This window comes from Electrophorus electricus, chromosome 14 (genome assembly GCF_041902795.1).
Source record: "Electrophorus electricus isolate QZ-2024a chromosome 14, ASM4190279v1, whole genome shotgun sequence".
Taxonomy (NCBI): domain Eukaryota; kingdom Metazoa; phylum Chordata; class Actinopteri; order Gymnotiformes; family Gymnotidae; genus Electrophorus; species Electrophorus electricus.
This window is the reverse complement of record NC_137510.1, coordinates 24,552,501-24,572,500: the sequence shown is the minus strand read 5'-3', so window position 1 is coordinate 24,572,500 and position 20,000 is coordinate 24,552,501. Positions and strand designations below refer to the sequence as shown.

At 50.1% G+C, this 20,000-nt stretch overlaps 2 protein-coding genes across 8 annotated transcripts in view; both read right to left on the bottom strand.

The window, feature by feature from the left end:
• The window catches only part of grik5 (glutamate receptor, ionotropic, kainate 5), a 57,097-nt gene extending 48,676 nt beyond the window's left edge, over positions 1 to 8,421 (bottom strand). For 3 of the 5 annotated variants that reach the window (XM_081696331.1, XM_081696334.1, XM_081696335.1), the window contains exons 1-2: positions 8,135 to 8,421; positions 5,117 to 6,439 (exon numbers count right to left, since the gene is read on the bottom strand). The gene's annotated coding sequence lies outside the window, so the exon portion shown is untranslated. Of the gene's footprint in view, positions 1 to 5,116; positions 6,440 to 6,660; positions 7,921 to 8,134 lie in introns of those variants that run through there. The other 2 variants (XM_081696333.1, XM_081696332.1) reach the window with 2 other exon arrangements.
• Positions 8,422 to 11,248: 2,827 nt separating this feature from the next.
• Positions 11,249 to 20,000, bottom strand: part of znf574 (zinc finger protein 574) — a 14,162-nt gene continuing 5,410 nt past the window's right edge. For all 3 annotated transcript variants that reach the window (XM_027019473.3, XM_027019472.3, XM_027019471.3), the window contains exons 3-7: positions 17,900 to 19,388; positions 17,062 to 17,539; positions 15,421 to 15,515; positions 13,944 to 14,377; positions 11,249 to 12,232 (exon numbers count right to left, since the gene is read on the bottom strand). In XM_027019473.3, coding sequence (XP_026875274.3) covers positions 11,723 to 12,232; positions 13,944 to 14,377; positions 15,421 to 15,515; positions 17,062 to 17,539; positions 17,900 to 19,388 — 3,006 coding nt within the window. In that variant the 3' untranslated portion in view covers positions 11,249 to 11,722. The remainder of the gene's footprint in view (positions 12,233 to 13,943; positions 14,378 to 15,420; positions 15,516 to 17,061; positions 17,540 to 17,899; positions 19,389 to 20,000) is intronic.

Here is a 20,000-nt window from a genome sequence, read left to right as displayed (position 1 = left end):
AGGCATCTCTGATGTCTTAAAGAAATTCTCACAGATGTGTAGGGTGAAACACTAAAGTTGTTAATGAAAACTATTTGTTGAGGGAGTGTATACAATTAAATTACATTTTTTAATTCTATTATTATTATTATATTTATATGTAAATGTATATTTTGTTTTGGAACTCAATTCGTACATAGGTTATTAAGCTTCACTACTCAAATCTGTTTTAAAAATAAATTTAGGCATAAACCATTAGATTTTAGTGCCTTTAAATGACTATGAAAACCTCACATTCAGTCAGGTGTGTCTAACCTTTTGACTGGTACTGTGGGTGTATGTATGTATATGTATATATATAAAACAAGGTAAAGGTGCTCTATTGAACTTAGATCTAGTGACTGTGAATTCATGTTCAAGAAACCAGTTTGAGATGATTTGAGCTTTGTGATGGCATATTATTCTGCTGGAAGTTGTCGTCAGAAGACACCGTGGTCATGAATGGACATGATGGTCAGACGCAATACTCAGGTGGACTGTGTTGATTAAGTGATGCTCATTTGGAATTTGGTGCACTGTGCCAAGAAAATATTCTCCACACCATTACATTACCGCGGATACAGGACGGATCCGTGAAGGCAGGATGGATCCATGCTTTCATGTTGTTTACACCAAATTCTGACCCGACCATCTGAATGTCAGCAGAAATCGAGTCTCAACAGACCAGGCAACGTTTTTCCAATCTTCTATCGTTCAATTTTGATGAACTGAAGCAAAGTGCAGTTGCCTGTTTTTAGCTGACAGCAGAGGTGCCTGGTGTGATCTTCTGCTACCGTAGCCCATCTGTTTCAAGGTTCGACGTGTTGTGCGTTCAGATATGCCCTTCTGCATACCATGGTTGTACCGAGTGGATATTTCAGTTACTGTTGCCTTTCTATCAGCTCCAACCGCTATGGCCATCCTCCTCTGACCTCTGGCATCAACAAAGAATTTTTGCCCAGAGAACTGCCACTCACTGGATATTTTCTGTTAGAGATTTTCTTCCTCGAGATGGTTGTGCGTGGAAATCCCAGTAGATCAGCGTTTTCTGAAATACTCTGAAATACTCAGACCAGCCTGTCTATTGTACCACGGTCAAAGTCACTTATATCACCTTTCTTCCCCCATTCTGATGCTTGGTTTGAACTTCAGCCTACATGCCTAAATGCATTGAGTTGCCCCTATATGATTGGATAATTAGATATTTGCATCAATGAGCAGTTGAACATGTGCACCTAATAAAGTGGCCAGTGAGTGTATATCTGAAGATTCCAGGTGAGTAACTGCAGTGGACTGTGATAAGAGATGTAGAGATCTTCAAAATTATAGTGAAGTACACAAGTCACATCTGTACACTACTCCATCCACTTGGTTACGGCGTACTTGTACGCTCTGCCTGCTAGCATCTTGCATCCTGCTGTTATGTCCCGGTTTGTTACAGAGACATCTTTGCACAGTCTGGTGTATTCCTGGATCTTGTTTGTTTCATCCTGGATAGTGGCTCCGACGCTCACTAATGCTCTCCCACCCCCCTCCTTCCGCGCAGTGTACTCGGAGTGCTGGATTTGGGATGAAACCCTCTGTGCATTGTGAGGAGGTTCCTTGTCTTGATGTCAGTGGCTTCTGTCTCCTCCTTAGACCGGCTTGTTATGCCTGCGGGGTATCTGACGAACGACTGGTGGAGTGGAGGTGATAGCCCAGATCCTCCCATTCCCAGAACTCCCAGCTCTCATTCCCGGAATTCTCTCACTCTTTGTAGGTATAGTGGCTATAGTTGCTTTCCTTGTGACCTCTTACCATTTGCCTGTTAGAATCCAAGGTACTTGTAGCTGCCCTCGACATCTATTCTGTCACATTCCCCTCAGTTCTAGCTACCTTCCCTCTCCTCAATCTAGAAGACTCTTCAAAGATAAGATACTTTGATAAAACCAAGCCCCCCTTTACTCTTTACCACAGTGTTGCTCTCTCTTGGTGTTCTCTTAATCAGATTCATGAGGCTACTGCCTGTGATGTCTTGCTTGAAGAAATCTTCACATATATGCTGAATATTTCTCAGACATAAAGCAATTCCTCTCGCTATAAATTCAGAAGCACTTTGCTTGCACAGGTGATGAAACATCCAGTTTCTCTGGAAAACTTGTGTACTTCACTACAATTTTGAATACTACAACCCTCTGCACTTACTCCCCTCAAATCTTATATATATAGACAGACAGATTTCCAGGATTCGTCATCAATTTATATGTAGGCTATCAACTATTTTTATTTGTTTTAGAAACAACAAATTTATATTGATTCAAATTGATTAAAATGCCTTTAAGGCTATGGAGATTTAAAAAATTAAAAAAAACATACATTCAGTTAGGTGTGTCTAAACATTTGACTATATATATATATAAAACACAGTGAGTCCTTATATGATTAAAAACTAATCTGTATAATAATACCAAAATTACCAAAATAATTTTTGTCTGCTGGATTAGACGATTTCCATTATTCATCAAAACAAGCACCAAGCAGTGGTGTGCAGTTCCTGGAAGGGGTCTAAATCCCCATGGCACACAGCGAACACTTTAGTGAGGCTTCATTTGTATAGAGCAGGCTTCAGCATGACAGCACTGCAGAAGTGAATAACAAGCATTAGTCTGTACCACCCTAGCACTCAGACACCATATCTGTTCTGTAGGACAACACACAAGTTTCTCCCACTGGTAAGATGCAAGATGGCTGGTGCTTGGGGCTCTGGTTTAGGCTGAGAGTTTATGAAACATTTTTTGGGGGGAAACAACAAGATGTAACTGCTCATGTGTGCACTTCAACCATCCTGAGGGAGGAAAGAACATTTTCAAATTAAATCATTTGCATCAAGAAGTCTCAACGCAAATGTCAGACCTTGGCAATGATTCAAACATGCCTTCTCCAGTTTTTAGCTTCCCAATTCGCATGTAATGGGGATGTAATTAGATTTCACTTCATTGTGCTCCACAGTGAAATTCTACTTGATCTAGACACCCTTGTGCAACTCCAGATGCCTGGAGGTCGACGTCAGCACAGCAGGTGTTCTATAAAACCTCGAGTACCCAGGACACACCAGGGCATTCATAGCCTTCCACTAAAGTTTATACTGTACCATTAACTTCCGTAATCTATGGAATGAGGGACATTTCGCTACAGTATAATGATGGGAGGATCTTAAGAAACAGGACTGTTCTTAACGCTTCTGTCTGAGCCAATCAGTGCATGAGAAGAGAGGAGAGGATGGGAGAGGAGAAGAAAGGAGAGGAAAGAGGAGAGGAGGGGGCAGGAGCGAAGGGCGGGGGAGAGGTGGAGGGCTGAAGAGTGGAGATGAGGGGTAGGGGGAGGAGATGAGTGTCAGTGGATGAGAGGAGCATCAGCACTGGCTCAGAGAGCATACTGCAGTAAAGCTGTACTGGGTGAGCCACTGTTCACTGCAGCCAGACTCGGGGCTGGCAGCTCTGTGGCGTGGGTTTTAGAGGAGAGCCTCTTATTACTTTCCATTGGCTAACGCACATCCCGCTCCCCGCCCACAGTGGCCGCCGCCACCACAGGTGTCTGACCAGCAGGGACGCCGCCGCGTGGTGCCGCATGGCCCGGGTTACCGTCCCGGAGCCTGGGGGGGAACGGTGCTTGGTCTTGCTCTTCTCTGGACAGCGTCGCACAGGCGTTCTGTCAAGCCCTATCCTTTACAGGGAGCAAGTCAGCTGGCGGCTGTTACTAAAGCAAAGCTACATGCTAGCAGGCCGCTGAATCACATTTACATCCCTCTGAACGGCCAGAGACGGCGAGGAATGGCGGCACCTGTAACGTGAGCCCATAAACACCATGACGCAGGTCATTTGGTTGGTTTATGTGAGAGAAACACTTTCAGGAACTGCCTGCTTTACTCTCGGTTCGGCATTTGCTAAAATTTATGTAAGGTCTGTCATAAACAGAGTTTATGATCTCCAACACCTGAGCTCCTCCCGGTAACCACAGCCTGCCAGTAAACAACAGTGGCCTGGCACCATGGCAACAGAGCAGGCTAACATCAGAGAGGTGGGTAAATGCAGCAGCGACAATGGCTAATGAGCGGCCTGTATGGGCTCCAGCTTTGCCTTACGAGTGCTAAAAATGGCTGTGTCAACAACACACACGCACACGCACACGCACACCAGTGCCATGGCATTACACCAGAAGCCCCATCGCACATCACATATCTATAAACAGTCATCTGCCATAATCTTCTCATGCTTTCCTTTATCATAATTTTAGAGCAGAACACTGCAGAAAAAAATGGGAAAAACTGACTCAAAAAAAAAGAAAAGAAAGAAAGCGTATGAGACTTCCCCTTCTAGTTCCCTAGAGCAAATCTCAGAAATCCTCCCTTACAGTGACAGACTTTGAGCTTCCCTACATCTGCGCGCGAACCGTGTATAAGTTTTGTCTGGAGAAACTGCGCTAATAGGCTTTGCTAGAGTCCGCCTCTGTCCTCATGGAGCATGGACCTGCGGTGGGGTGTGGTGAGGTGGGGTGGAGGTGGAGGTGGAGGTGGAGGTTAGGGGGTTCCAAGCGCAGGCTCACTGGGAAAGTGTGTGTGTATGTGTACGTGTGTTTTGGGGGTAGGTGTTCTTCACAGCTCACTGGCGTGGTTAAGGGCACATCCACACTGAGTGTCAGATAATGCAGAGTGCAAATGACTATAATGTGCACTCTCTTAGGGAGCTATGGAGAAGAAAATATATATATATATATAAAGTGAGAGAAGAGAGGGAGTGTTTGTATATATTTTTCTGCAGTAATTTATATAAGTGGTGGTTCAGGACAGCAAATTGAAGGAAGCAGTCAAGCAAGTGAACATGAACACACACACACAGGTGAGTGCACACACATATTCACACACTGATGTGTGCACGCTTGAGGAAACATGAGAACACCAACAAATCCTTGTCTAGGCCTTCACTGGAGAAGAGTGTGTCTGATAATCTAAAATTTGATCACTGGTCACACACATACACGCGCACACATGCACACGCGCACACACGCGCACACGTACGCACACACACTCATGGAGGGAGGGAAGCCAAAGTTGCATACTTACAGCGTGAAGCATGCGTCGTCAAGAGCGGGCCGCCATGGGTGTCGGGGGTTGGCCGGCAAAATCGGTCCTCTCCGGGAATGCGTTGTTGCGGCCAGGGAGAGTGGAAAATCACGGTTCTGGCGGGACGGACCGGCAGCCGGTCTTTAACGGGAGGCTGAGGAGAGCAGCACCGTGGAAGTCTGGCGCTTTTCAACTGCAGTGGTGCTGTAATGATCCAGCAGAAAGGGGGGGGGGGGGGGGGGGTCACATAAAAAGAGCCTTCCCCACACAGCTCAGCTCAGTGCAGCCTGGGCAGGCACCACCAACACCAGCAATAGACATGGAACTGGAAACCAGCAGCCTGGTCCTTTTCTCTCATTCTCTGCTCTCTCGTCCCCTCAGTTTGAGCTGATTCTGAGTGATGTGAGAAGGGAGGGCACAACAGACTGGAAACAAACAATGGACAGGCAGACGACGGCACACACTTTCGGCACACCGCTCTTCTTCTCCGCCTCCGTCTCCCCGGCAGATGTTATCTCCTCCTCCCTGAAAACATCAACTCGCACCCGGAAAAGGTCACGGCGGCGTGCGTGTGCGAGGTCTCACTCCTGCTCACGCTCGGGCCCACCCGCGAGCACTCGCTCGTTTACACACACGCGTTTAGCTGCTTCTTCCTGTTGGCTTCCTTCCCCTGCCTTTACATATCGCTTCGGGCGCGCGCGCACGCACACACAGATGTGCGCGCTGTCACACACACCTCCAAGCACACGTTTCCCTCTGAGCCACACACACAGGCGGCACTACGGTTCTGCCCTGCACTGCGGCCCCTGGCCACGACGATCTCCGTCTCTGATCCTTTGTGTATTATGGTCCTCTCTCCAAGCTGGAAGGCCTGAAGGAAACTCAGGTTCTGCCACTGTCATCCGTGGAAACATGTGCCTGCTTCAAGGAAACACTCAGGCATGTCCTGGAAGATGCTGTCCCCACATAAAAAAAAAAAAAAAAAAAACTTACCGGAGCCAAGTATCCGAGTAAACAATAACAGCCTGACCCAGGGAACGTTCCAGAAAAATGCACCGAAGAGCCTCTTTTCCGCTCATTGAGGTCTTTGTTGCATCGTAGGCATCCGAGAACATTAACACCTCAACACATCCCGCGGTCTCATGCACTCCTCACACGCATGAGGGTTCTTGCAGAGGAGAGCAGCTCCTGCCTTTACAATGACGTTTCCATGCCAATGGTGACCACAATCCCTTTGACTAGTGTGAGCAGAGGTCAAGGTTGGCGTTCTCCCAGAAGAGGACCTCCTCTCAACAGGCTGGAGGTGGTTCCTGACGTTAAAACCTGAGGAGAGACAGCAGAGAGTTCAAAGGTTCACCACAGGTCTTCACTTCCTTAATTCATCAGTCTGGTGAAAAGCAAAAATACCTCATCAAACATTCATGCTAATGATCAGTTATTAATAAGAAGTGAGTGGGGGAGAGAGGAGTGAGAAGACAAACCCACAACCAACACCACACCCCACCCCCAGGGGATACCAGCACTCAGATTCCACTTCTCCTCACCAAACTTTTCCCTCGCTGTTCCCTTCTCCAGACTGTGCTCCCTTTCCCAATCCTCTATTGCTCCCTCAAGATGATCACTTCCTGGACAGACATGCACTCCCCACCACAGCACACACACACACACACACACACACACGCACGACTCAGACGCAGCTCTCTGTGTGTTAGACAGGGTGAGATGGACATGGCACTTGTTCTTGTTGACAAAGCAAGATGGAGAGAGAGCGAACCAGAAAGAGAGAACCAGAGAAAAGCAAATGAAAGAGAGGTGGAGAAAACAAGAGAGACAGTCAGAGTGAAGATGAAGAGATGTGGACATCTTCAACGACCTCCTTTACAGCTCTCCTGAGTATTGTGTTAAATCAACGCACAGCTATACACCTGTGGTACCACTTAGCTTGTTAGCACCGTGTATGAGTGCCAACATGGAAAGTCTCATGTTTATCTCGTGTGTGTGTCTGTAAGAACAGGGTGTGAAGAAACAGTGGCATGAGGACAGGGTTCACATCGATCAGACATGAGAAAGACGCCTCTGAGGGAGCTGACAAAGACCGCTGTGTTCTTAACACACACACACACACACACACCAAGCAACAAATGTCAGAATGACTAAAGCTATAAGCGAATCCGAAGTCAGATGTAGCTGTAAGCTGTGCACACGCAAACACACGCACATACAGGCACATGCGCACGCACACACACATGCACACACGCGCACCGTTAGCTAAGCAACAGGAGGGACCCCTGCGTCCACCGTACATAAGCAGCGAATGAGCGATTGATGAGGACATCTGAGAAGACACGGACCACAGCCACGTCTGAAAGCAAAGCAGCCTGATCCCTCTCAGATCCATCAGCAGAGGATGGCACTCTCTGACTCAGAGTGTGGGATGGAGGGATGAAGAGAAGAAGGGGAGGAAGACAGCAGACAGAGAGAGGCTGGGGTTAAACAGAAGGGCCAGCAATGGCAGACCAAATGCTCAGAGTGTGCTGATGAGAGCAGCCGAAAAAACAAGAAGGAAAGAGAGGGATGAGGGGAGAGAGAGAGAGAGAGAGAGAGAGAGAGGCATGGAAAACTCTAAGCTGTAAGCTGTGCGGACTAGTCCTCCCTCCACAGGTTAACACAGACCCTGCTCTGTGAAGTCCTTCAGAACAGAGCTTGTTTGGATCACGGCACACCATTTCCAGAATACCAATCACCGGCATCACACACACACACATGCCCAAAAAGAGGGGGAAGCGAGAGAGAGAGAGAGAGAGAGAGAGAGAGAGAGAGAGAGAGAGAGAGAGAGAATTAATGGTATGGCACCCTCTGTATTGGTAATTCAAAGGCAAGACAACAGAAGTCAATCAGCGTTCCCTCCTCCTGGTCTTATGGACTCTACATGACGAACAGAGTAATAAGTGTGAATCGGCCATGGCCGTGATGCAATACGACACACAGAGACAGATGCGCACATGCACACACACTTACTGTGAGGCAACGACCCCAGTAAGAAGGTGTCACGGTCCAGTCGGTGCTGAGGCGTACGACGGGGGAGAACGTTGGAGCGTCTCCTCCTCCTGCCGCTGACCTCCTCCGTGGCTCCTCACTGCGTCTCCGGCAGCTGGAAGGCTCACGGCTGTCCACATGGACGCGTTCGCCTCCCTCGTCTCCTTTCCCGCTGGTTGAGCGTTGTCTCTCAGGACCCCTGTAATGTTCTCCGCTGTAATTCCACAGCAGGGCACCACAAGCTGCATTCGCTCTCTGACTCCGACCCCCTCCCTCTCTCTCTCTCTCTCTCCCTCCCTCTCTCCCTCTCTCTCTCTCTCTCTCTCTCTCAGCTCATCCCCCATACCTCCTCTGCTCCTGGTTTAGTCCAATCGGCTCACGCTCCTGCCCGCTCCCTCCTACAGAAAAAAAAAAAAAAAAAAAAAAACGCTCATCTCTTTCTCCCTCCTCTCTCCATCTCGCTCCCCTTCTCTCGCTGATTCCTCAAAGACGAATAGCACTCCCCCGTCCCTCCCACTCTCCACCGTGGAGCTCAGCATTCAAATAATAAATGAAAGAAAGAAAAAAAAAAAAAAAAACAGCAATAGAAGATCTGGTCCAAGGGTAGGATTGCACATGCACCTGTAAACACGCATGCACAGCCCGGCGCGTGTAAACTAGCATGACTTGCATGGACACGCCTGTACATACATGCACATGCACACGCAGCTCCGGTGGGTTACCAGACCATGTCGTTTGCATAACAGTGAAGCTACTGTGGAGCTACACGTCCACTGTTTACGTTTGGTACCGGCCGGGTTCACCATCAGTAGATGAGTTAGCCCTACGGGCGATGTGCAGAGGAGCTCCAATTTCTTAGAAATAATGCGCAAAACAATCATTACAAGACATTTATGCACTAATAGTGAACGCATCTAAATCCCATGTTTTTCATATTTATAGCACATCACACTATTACTCTGCTGTTCAACAATTTTTCTTCTTGTCATCCCTATTATGTTTTTCACAGCACTTTCGTAATAACCTTGAAATAGGCAATAAATGCACACACACACACACACACCCTTGAACGCGTCTCTTTAATTACTGTTGTTATTTACACCTGTTGTCATGCGGTAGTCGTTCTCACTGGTGCTCTGTCTCTCGCTCTCTCTCTCTCTCTCTCTCTCACATACGCACATCAGGCTTTCCTCTCATCTCTTCCCTCAGTATTCAGGCAGCAGTCGTTTCTCTGCCTCAGCTTGGCACCAGAGCCCCATCAACATAGAATTCCCTTTTACACCACACCACACACACACAGCCCTCAGACTGACACAGTAACACACAAGCACACACGGGCATAAAAGCCCAGTGTGAGGACATGAATGTGTGGAAGGCCTAATTTCTACACGCAGGTCTAATAAGCGTGGCAGTCTCTGTATGGCCCCGTAATCCTGCTATCTTTGAGGTTTTCATGTTAACCTTTGCCAAGACAACTCAGAAACCTGAGGGGAAAGTGAGAGATGGAGCAATGCTATAGAAGCAAGGGAGGGGTGGGTGTGGGTGAGGGAGAGAGAGAGAGAGAGAGAGAGAGAGAGAGAGAGAGAGGGTGCGGGGGACAGAGGAAAAAAGAGGAGGAGGAAAAGAGGGAAGGAGGGAGGGAAAGGGGGAGAAAGACGAGGGAGGGGCAAAGAGAGAGAGAGAGAGAGAGAGAGAGAGAGAGAGAGAGAGAGAGAGAGAGAGAGAGAGAGAGAGAGAGAGAGAGGCCAGCAAAATTGCCATTCAGTTTGTGCACTGTGGCTCACTAGTGGAATAATGATTAGCTACTCAGTATTCTGGTCACATCGCCTCTACTATCAATGAGAGAGAGAGAGAGAGAGAGAGAGAGAGAGAGAGAGAGAGAGAGAGAGAGAGAGAGAGAGAGAAAATAGGAGGGGAAAGGCGGAGGAGAGGAAATGCACAGGGGAAGAACCAAGGTGAACAAAACAGGAGAGGATGAGGGGTGAACGTATGCCAGAGTGAGAGCCCGAGCGAGGGAGGTGACGAGGCAGGCCAGGCGAGCGTGGCAAACACATCAACAGGATGCACGCACGCGCGCCTCACACGTTCCGCCACTGCTCAAGGATAAACATGAATGGCCCTCATCTCGTGCACTACACTCGCAAACGAGCACGCAGTCTGCGCTCGTAGCATCGAGGGAACGTTCGTGCAAAATACGCAGCTGCTCGCGCACACTGCTGCAAGGCTCTAGCGCACACACACACGAGAGCAGTACACAAGGGGAAACGCTTTGTCAAAGTCATAGCAGGTACAGCCACCTCAGCAAAGAGAGAAACACACTGCAGAAAGGGGGGGGGGGGTGTGGATACTGACTCAGTGATAAATGAGAAGTTAAACATTTGTACACAAAGAACGACTTGATGCAATGTCTGCTAAGGGCCAAACAGCTGTCTCTCGCGCACAGCTATCACATTATCACAGTACCGACCAAAGAAACCAGCGGATGCGATGCGCCTTTCCAAAGGCCAAAGCACTATGTCAGTAAAGCGCTTTCTTAAGTGGCATCTAATTGCACATACGCCGACGAACACAAGACAAGTGGCGGCGTGAGCGCGAAGCCCGAGAGCTCGGTGGCGCGCGGCCATTGAAATAATGCATCCATCACACGCGCCACCCCCCGCGCGCGCAGCCACACACCTGGAAGGGTGCAGTAGTGCACGAGCGTAGTGTCGGCTCAGCAGGTTTCGCGCGACCTCAGCAGCGCGCTTCATGGTCATCGCGTGGTCGTGTATTAATAGCGTCTCTGATTAATAACACGTTCGAGGATAAACGTATGCGCCTGATGCAAAGGTGCAGACGTCAGCACAGGACGTGTCTTCTCGTCTATTTCAGAGATTTTTTTTAAAAAAAAGTTATACGAGGTTGCTGTTTCTACACGACCCCTAATAAAACGGCATAAACACTACGTTTTGTCCAAGCATCAGCTCCTGAGGTGATGGTTTACCTTAGGCACGTGAAGGGCGCGTGAAAGGGACGCGACTCAATGTGTTTACCAGAGAGAAGCGCGTGTTTATGGGTGTTTTAATTAAAAAGAAATTACAAGATAACACACGAGGCCAAACTGATATAGTCTTTTTATTTAAAAACACACTACAAATGTTATGGACCACACATGCCAAAAGGAAACATAGTGAGAACATAAAGGCTAATGTATGTACACTGCTCTTAAACGGCGCGCTCAAACGCGGATTTTACCGCCTTCCTTTTAATTCAGAGTAGTTGAAACGTGTCCTTGTCCACTACTGCCAATGAAGACCAAAAAGGTAAGTAGGTCTGCACAGCTTCTTAAATTAATCATCACCCACTCTCTTACACTTTTTTACTTACACACACACTCACACTCATACACTCCTGTAAGGCTTTGAGTTCAGCTCATTGTCTCCTTCTCCCTTTCTGCCTCTCTTTCTGAGGCCATCCTCACCCCCTTTTTTGCAAATTGCTCCATCTCTCACTGTCTCCTTCTCTCATCTCCATTTGCTCCCTTATCCTCCCCTTTCTTTTCTCCACCTCTCTCTCCCTCCATCCCCTTTTCTACACGGTCTCCTCTATGATGAATTCTATGGTGTGCGGGACCTCCTGCCCCTCAACCAACGATATAGCTGGCATCGCTACGGTCGGCATGCCGACACCAGGGTGGAGGAAGACCACGGAGGGGGTGTGCTGTTCGGCAACCACCGTGCCATCCTGGAGCAGCGGCAGGGTGGCAGCGGTCGTCGTGGGCGACGGCGCCTCTTGCACCAGCAGGATGGTCTGCACGGCGGCACTGTTGTCGTCGGCCACGGTGGCTGGCGGGGGGGCGGGCTCGCCAGCATGCTGGCGCATGTGCTTGTCAAGGTTGGGGCGCGAGCGGAAGGCGGTGGGGCAGCGGGGGCATGCGTAGGGGCGCTCGCCGCTGTGTACGCGGGCGTGCTCCGTCAGGCGCGCTGCCACGCTAAAACTCTTGCCGCACACCCAGCAGGCAAACGGGCGCTCGCCACTGTGGATGCGCTCATGGTCCTGCAGGTGCGGGAGCTGGCGGAAGCGCTTCCCGCACTGCTTGCACTGGGAGAGAGAGAGAGAGAGAGAGAGAGAGAGAGAGAGAGAGAGAGAAGGGGGGGGTTAAGCTATAGCAGCATTACAGTGTAGTACTTTACTGTAGACAAAGTGTATTGACAATATGCAATATATCATTGATAGTTTTTTTTTAATAACATCTTAAATGATCTTTTCTAAAGGAATAACAGAAGATGTAGACTGATGCTTTTGCAATGCACCCATTTGAGTGGAATTTTATTGAGAGTGACAGGAAAAGAGTGAGGGAATAGAGAGAAGGAATGGAGAGAGAGAGAGAGAGAGCAGGAAAGAGGGAGCAGCAGTGGATAGAGGGCCAGGCGCGGCAGAGTGAGCAAGGACTCTGTATCTGAGTACTTGGCACTGTACTGCCTCTGCAAAAACGTCAATGTCAAAAGTGCATATTATTTGGAATACAAGTTGATTTTTTTGCCCCAGTGTGGCCCAATTTAGCTACACTGCAAAGAAACAAACTCCTGAAGCATAGGCCCTCCTGCAGAGCACACCTCGAGGCTCCAGTACGCCCAGACATCCACGCCAGCGTCTGGACTTGCTACAGTCTCACAGAGGGCAAGCGAACCCTGGCTGGCTGCTAACTTCACGCGGGAAGGAACTCTCCCACCTTTTCAGGGCTCAGTTAAAGCGACTGATGTTTGCAGCATGCTGCCGCTCCCCAGGTGGGGCGCCTAAATCTGTATCTGGGGTTTCACTTCTCCAAGCCTGACTGGCATCTAGGTGGAAACGTGAGCAACAGAGCCCTTATCTAGTCCCCCGGCCTCTGTCAGAGCTGGCTGGTCGGTGCCGCAGAGCAACCGGGGGGCAGCAAAAAGGAAATGGACCTCTAATGGAAGATATTTCAACAAATTATATTCGTGGGATAAAATCAGATGTACAAAAGCACCACAGAGCTGCTCGCAAAAATAATTTGTGTCCTACATGTCGTAATTGATATCGTAATGGGAATGACTAACGCTTCGCTTGAAATCAAAGCCTTGTGCTTTTGTGCTTTTTAAACGTATTATGAGGACAAATCCAATGTCAATTAACGACCATGGGAAGAACAATCGAGTTAGACTAATGGACTCTCGTGAAAATTAGGTAGCAGACTGAACAACTGTGTCAATTCCTTATGAATCATTTGCTTGATCTGATAATAATAATCCTCTCGGCATACACGGAACGACTTGTAACGTCAGACAGTGCAGCAGAGTCAACGGTAGCTCATCTGGGACCTGGTTGCGGGACGTTGCCTCATGTAATCACATAGCCCTCAGAGTCACATGAACCAGACCCAAAAAGCCTTTTCGGAACAATGAAAATTGTGTTGTTCGTTACACACCAGATGAAAAACCCACAAAGCCAGAGGAAGGTGGCACCGATGGCTGGGCAGGAGTGTGATTTTATATACCCTGAATCAGTTAAAGTTGGACGTTTCAACACGGTTACACTGCGATTACTTCTTGACCCGTTAAGCATTTTACAGTTGTATAAAATCTGTCTGAATACACGAGGGTTTTCATCCTAAATGGATATATGAAATAAGAGTGTACAAAGTTTGAAAATAAACCTGCACAAGTGTTAGAATAGCCGGCATGCTCTCTGTAGTCCCTGTGATGTCAGTCAGATTTTAGTTGTACATATGTTGTGATATACTTTCAAAGTCTGACTCCAGGAAAATATATGATGGGGGGTGTAAGCTCACCTCGAAAGGTCTCTCGTCGGTGTGCGTGCGCATGTGCACAGCGAAGGTGGAGGCATAGGCGAACTCCTTGCTGCAGTAGTCGCAGGTGTAGCGGCGGGGGGCGCTGCGCTTGCCCAGGGCGCCGCGGCAGTGAGACAACACGTGTTCAGCCAGCGCCGAGCTGGAGGCGAAGCGCCTCCTGCAGGGTGCCAGAGGGCAGCGCAGCGGCGTCTGGCCCGTGTGCGAGAGGCGGTGCAGGTCCAGGCCGTCCTGCGTCACGCAGCGGTGGCCGCACATGTCACACTCCAGCTGGCCGCCCACGCGGCCACGCCCGTGGCCCTTGTAGCGGCGGCGCTGAGGTGGAGGCTCGCCCGTGCAGCGCTGCAGGTGTAGGTCCAGCACGGCCTGGTTCAGAAACTGGGAGCCGCACTTGGGACACGACTTGGGCTCCTTGTCTGGGGAAGGATGTTAAAATAACACACGCATTCAAAATATCTACTCATGACAGCGCAGGATTACAAATATACACACATGCACTTTATAGATCGCTTACCTACGGACAGACAGAGAACAGAGAAAGAGAGAAGGACTGTGAGACAGAGAGAGAGAGCAAAAGCACTACATCCATTAACACACCCACGCACCTTATCGGGGGGGGACTCCATGCACAACACACACATACACTTTACACTCTTTATCTAGAAAAGGGAAACGGATGAAGGAGAGCCGCTTAAACAGAACACAAAAATCCACCTTGCGCTTCTTATCTTGGGCAGGGGGAAAGATGGAGAGAGAACTGTTAACCCACTTCGCTAACTCCGCCTTATCTGGAGAGGTGAGAAGAGAGAAGGATATCCGAAAACGGAGCCATCGTGGAAGCCCGTGCAAGGCCAGGCTCTCCTGCTCCTGGGTGGAGCTCCCACTAGTAGCCTGGCTCTCACCTTCCACCCGTACAGCAGAGCACAAACCCAGCCTGACCTGACTCTTACCTCCCCTCTCACCAATTAACACCCATCTTCTCACGTTCTCTTCCAAAGGCACACCCACCCCGCACGCATGTGCACACGCACGCCCACGCAGCTGCACACACTGGTGTGACTGATATTGGACCGATTCGAAAGTGACTGATCAGCAGCTGATCTTATCAATACGTGCACCTAATCAATGTGACCTCTAACCCTATCTGTTTAGTTCTGCCTGAGTCGAGCTCAATGAGAGCACAGTCATCTAATGATTCTGTAGACGCAAGTGTGCATGTGTATACGAGAGGGACCAAGAGAGGCAACTGGTACATAACAACAATCAAGTGTGAACACATGGCTGAGCCTGCAGCCAAACAGGATCGTGTGCGCCTCTTGCATCAGTGTGTGTCCGTTCCAGGCAGGGACGAGCCTGCCAGCATTCACACTGTGCATTTGTGTGCGGCTACGTTCATTCGTGCGCGGCTTATGCGAGCCAAGCCCGACTGGGAGGTGTGTCTCTTGGGTTGACCTCTGACCTTGGTGGATGAGGGAGTGCAGGTCGAGCTCCTTGCGACGCTTGAACGCCTGGCCGCATGTGTTGCAGGGGAACGGGTGACTGGTGTGCAGAAGCCTGTTAATGCAAGCACACAACATAAAAGTGATGAGAGAGAGAGAGGGCTACCACGCACTAGCTTTAGGCAGGCAGACTATTATCCAACACTGGGATGATTTAATAGTGACATTATTAAGCAAACGATTGCTCTGTTGCTCCGTCACATACCATTACTATGTCATCTTTATTTAACCGTTCCTTTTGTACACGCAGCCTAATAAATGATTAAACGTGTATCGAAATAGGGAAGACTTACACAAACACAATATGACCCAATTATTAAAACGTTTTTCAAACCTCTACTTGAAAAGATAACACTTTTTTTTGTTACATAAAATAAAATTTTTCACAATGCAAAATGCCCTAGTGATGCTCACTGAATTTGCTGTTTTTAGTACAAAAAAAATAGGCTTGTTGGCCTGAATCCCCGAAAAGATAACTACAGGAGGATAACTACAGCACTACACTAATGTCTGAACCAATCTAAAATAAGAACCTTCAACAACAGGGGGAGGGTCCCCCAATCTAGACCCACAGACCCTACAAAGGAAACTTTATTTCATTTCAGCATGGAATGATCTGTGTTAACTAGCCGGGGCGCCTTCAGTAGTGATGCTTTACGGCTGGACTGCTGTTATACGCATTTCTGACTGCGCTGTAATGAAAGTGGACCATCTTTGTAAAGAGCAGATCCGTCACCACTAGAACAGCCAGATGTAGGCAATGGAGCCTGGAGTCATCTTTCTTAAAAGGAAAGCGCATCAAACAGAGCAAAACAGGGGGGAAATACAATTAGAAATAAAAAATAATATTGGTAGTGGACTAGCACCATCTGACCTTCGATTAGAGTCCATATTCTAAGATTTGACCCTTATGGCCACTACATAATTAGTTCACATTCCAGACAAGCAGACAATTTTTACTTCTTTTTTTTTAAACCACTACTAAAAATTCAGACATGTTCCACAGGGAACAATTTGTTGGACGTCTCGTATTGTCCGCATCATCAGATGTAATACGTATGCAATTAAGAAGAAATAAGTCCCTCTTCACCATGTTCGGACACCTTACGCTCCACTGCACGTGGTAATGTGTTCCACGTCTGACCATTAGCACCACGTTACATACACTCACGTGGTCTAGTTCTTCTACCGACAACACACTCTGGAATTCCACTGAGGGCTCTGGACATGCCTAGTACACACACACACACACACGCACACACACACACACACACGCTCCTTCCCATTACAGAGCGCAGGGTAGCTGACCAAGCCTGCACTGAGCCTTCTCGCTCTGAAGCGCAACATCTGGAGCTGAGGCTCATGACACCTGATTAATGGTTTGGTGGCGGGGCTTGACGAGCAGGAAGTGGGTTGGTCAGTAGGCTCCCTCTCTGGGTCATTCTCCATTACTCACTGTGCTAACATATCTGGACTACAGATAGTCCACGTTAGAAGAATATGGGGCCCAAGTTGTAATACTGTGAACATTGTTAGTATGCTTTAGTACACGTAGTGCTTTAGCCAAGCGTCTCCTACAGTCCCTGCCCCGTCACACGCACCTGTGGGTCTGCAGCTGGGAGTCCAGCTTGAAGCTGGCCGGGCAGTCGGGGCAGACGTGCAGACGGCCGTCCCCCAGTGAGCGGCCCCGGCCCTTACCCCTGGCCCCACCCCGCCTGTCGGGTGTGCCCTCCTCGTGCGTGAGCATGTGGCGCTTGAGTGAGGTGGCCTGGTAGAAGGCGCGGGCGCATATGGGGCAGGAGAAGGCACGGGACCCCCCGTGTGTCAGGCCGTGCCGCAGGAGGCTGGCCGGGGACGGGAAGCTCTTGTGGCACACGTGGCATCCGAAGAGCTTCTCGCCCGTGTGCTGGAAGACGTGCTCACGCAGGAGGCCACGGCGCGTGAAGCCCAGCCCACAATGCGGGCACTCATGAGGGAGCGGCGTGCGCGACCAGTCACGGCTCAGCTTAGCCGGAGCCTCCAGCGCGGCGTCGGGAGGAGGGGCCGAGGGCTCAATCGACGTCGCCACCCGCAGCGGCTCTGGAGAGGGGGGTTGGAGAGTCAGAGGTTTTTGGAGTCAGACACGGCTTTGCTGCAAAATGGTTTGTTTTTAGTCAGTATACATATACTACAGAGAAATCTATTTTTAGTGTAGATCAAGAAGAAGCGCATCTGCTTTCCTGTTACGGCTGCCAGAAGCCCTTTTAAAAGCTCTAGTGTCCAACTTGGACACAAAATGTACTGAAATGTAATGTACTGAATGTAAATGTACTGAAATTTTCCCCCAGATAACAACTTATTCGATGATCTCTGTCCATTTACCAAAAACGTTTCAAAATCTAACATCCTTTGTAAAAAGCGTTTAAGCGTGATGCGAGTCATGGACGGGCAGGAGCTGACCTGATCTCCTCAGCAGGATGATGTCCCTCTGTTTGGCTGGAGCGGTGAGCGCCGAGGTCAGCCTGGTGGAGGGGAAAGGCAGCAGCCCCACGGAGGAGCTCCCACGGTGTTGTTTGCGGTGGTACAGGTACTGAGTAGTGCTCATAAACTCCTGCCCACACTCCACGCATGTGTGCAGCGCCCCTGCCAGGCCGTGCTCGGTAGTGCGGTGCTGTGCCAGTTCCTGCTCAGCTTTGAAGGAGGACCCGCACTGACTGCAGAGGAAACTGGGGCCAGCTGAGGAGCCCGTGTTTGACGCTGGCACCTCCAGCAGCTCCTCCATCTGCTCCTCCACCTGCCCTTCACCGCCATCCTTTAGTTGCTCCTCATTCCCTGCTTCCTGCTCTGCCTCCACCTCGATCTGTGCCTGAGCCTCCACTTCTTCGGTGTTCTCCACCTCCATGCTCACCACGCCCTCCACCTCCGCCTCCACGCTCTCCTCCACCTCCTGCTCGCACTGTTGGACCTCGTCCACCCTTGCGTTATCAGGGTCCAGCTCCACCTCCACCTGGGCGACAGGCACCCCCTCGGGCAAAGCCTGCCCCAGGCCGGCGAGCTCCATCAGGCTCTGGCCCTCGCCGGCGGTGGCGAGCAGAAGCAGGCCCTCGCCCGGCGCCTCCAGCAGGGCGGTGGAGAGCTGCTGCACGGGCGAGATCGCCTCCCGCTGCACCCCCTCCACCTGGGCACGGTGCTGCTTGCGGTGATAGAGGAAGAGGGTGGTGTTGATGAAGCCTTCGCCGCACACGCCACAGCGATGGATGGCATCCCGCAGGCCATGCGCTGTCTTGCGGTGCGCCATCAGCTCTGCCACCAGGCAGAAGCACTGGCCACACTCCACGCAGAGCAGGCTGGAGAGCAGCTTCGCCTTCTTCTGCCCCCGCCGCTTCACTGGCGGGCTCTGCTCATCCAGGGGCTCCACCGCCGTTCCGGCAGCCTGCGTGGCCGGCACCTCCAACGGCTCATGCTCAGTTTCGGGCCGGTCACCATTGCTCGCCGAGCTCAGCAGCGAAGGCACGGCCTTGACTACTTCTTCTGGATCGTTCTCCACCAATTCTGCGAGTCCCTCTGCGGAGGTTTCCACACTCACTTCCGATTCAGCCCACTCGCCCTGCTCGGCGTCAGCTGCGGGGGGCTGCAGCTGAAAGGCAGCGACTGTCTCTATGTGCTCCGCCCCCTGATCCACCTCTGGCTCTGCCCCCGGGCCCGGGCCAGGCACCTGGCAGCAGCCCATCTTGCGGTGCTGCTGCCACAAGGAGAGAGCGTCGAAAAGGAGCTCGCAGTCAGCGCACTGGTAGAGGACGCGAGGAGCATCGGAGGAGGGCAGGACTTTCCGCCGGTCCTGTGTGGGAGAAAGCCCCGCCTCCATCTGGACAAGGCTCATCCCCAACTGAGTCAGGTCCGTGTCCACCTGACATTGCACCTGAGCAGCAGACAACGACTGAGCTGTCAACTGCAAAGCAGAGACAGAAAGGAGTCACGGAAGGAACCATTAAAAGAGCACACTCACTCAGAACTTCCAAAAACTCCCACAAGAGAAACATGGTCATCAGAACAATTCAGAACCATTTTAACAACAGAAAAGTAACAACATCAGCTTTTCACAACCTTAAGTTTTTTTTCAATCCCGACAGCGTCCCCAATAAATAACATCATCTTGTACGATGCTGTGACACTCAAATAGGAAAAAAAAAAAAAGAAAAAAAAAAAAAAGACACCTTATCCGCGTAAAGAGCACCGAAACCCTGCCTAATGCACTCCAGGGGGAAAATCACTCCTTTGTGGCTGTCAGAAGGGGATTTCTTCACGCTCAGAGCACGTAGGTGATGCTCACTTTAATTCAGACACACTTTAAAAGGCCAACCTCAAACACTGTGTCTGCTCGCCGCAGCAGCAGCCAAACTGAGCCAGCCTCAAAAGGGCTCTCCCGTCGTGTAGCGCTTTGTCATCACCCCACTCAAAGGGCGCTCACTCACGGCCTCCTGGCATGGCGCACTCAACGCCGCTGGAAGTCGGTTGTCTTCAAGAAGGGCCGGCCAGATGGGGGTGGGGGGGGTATTACACG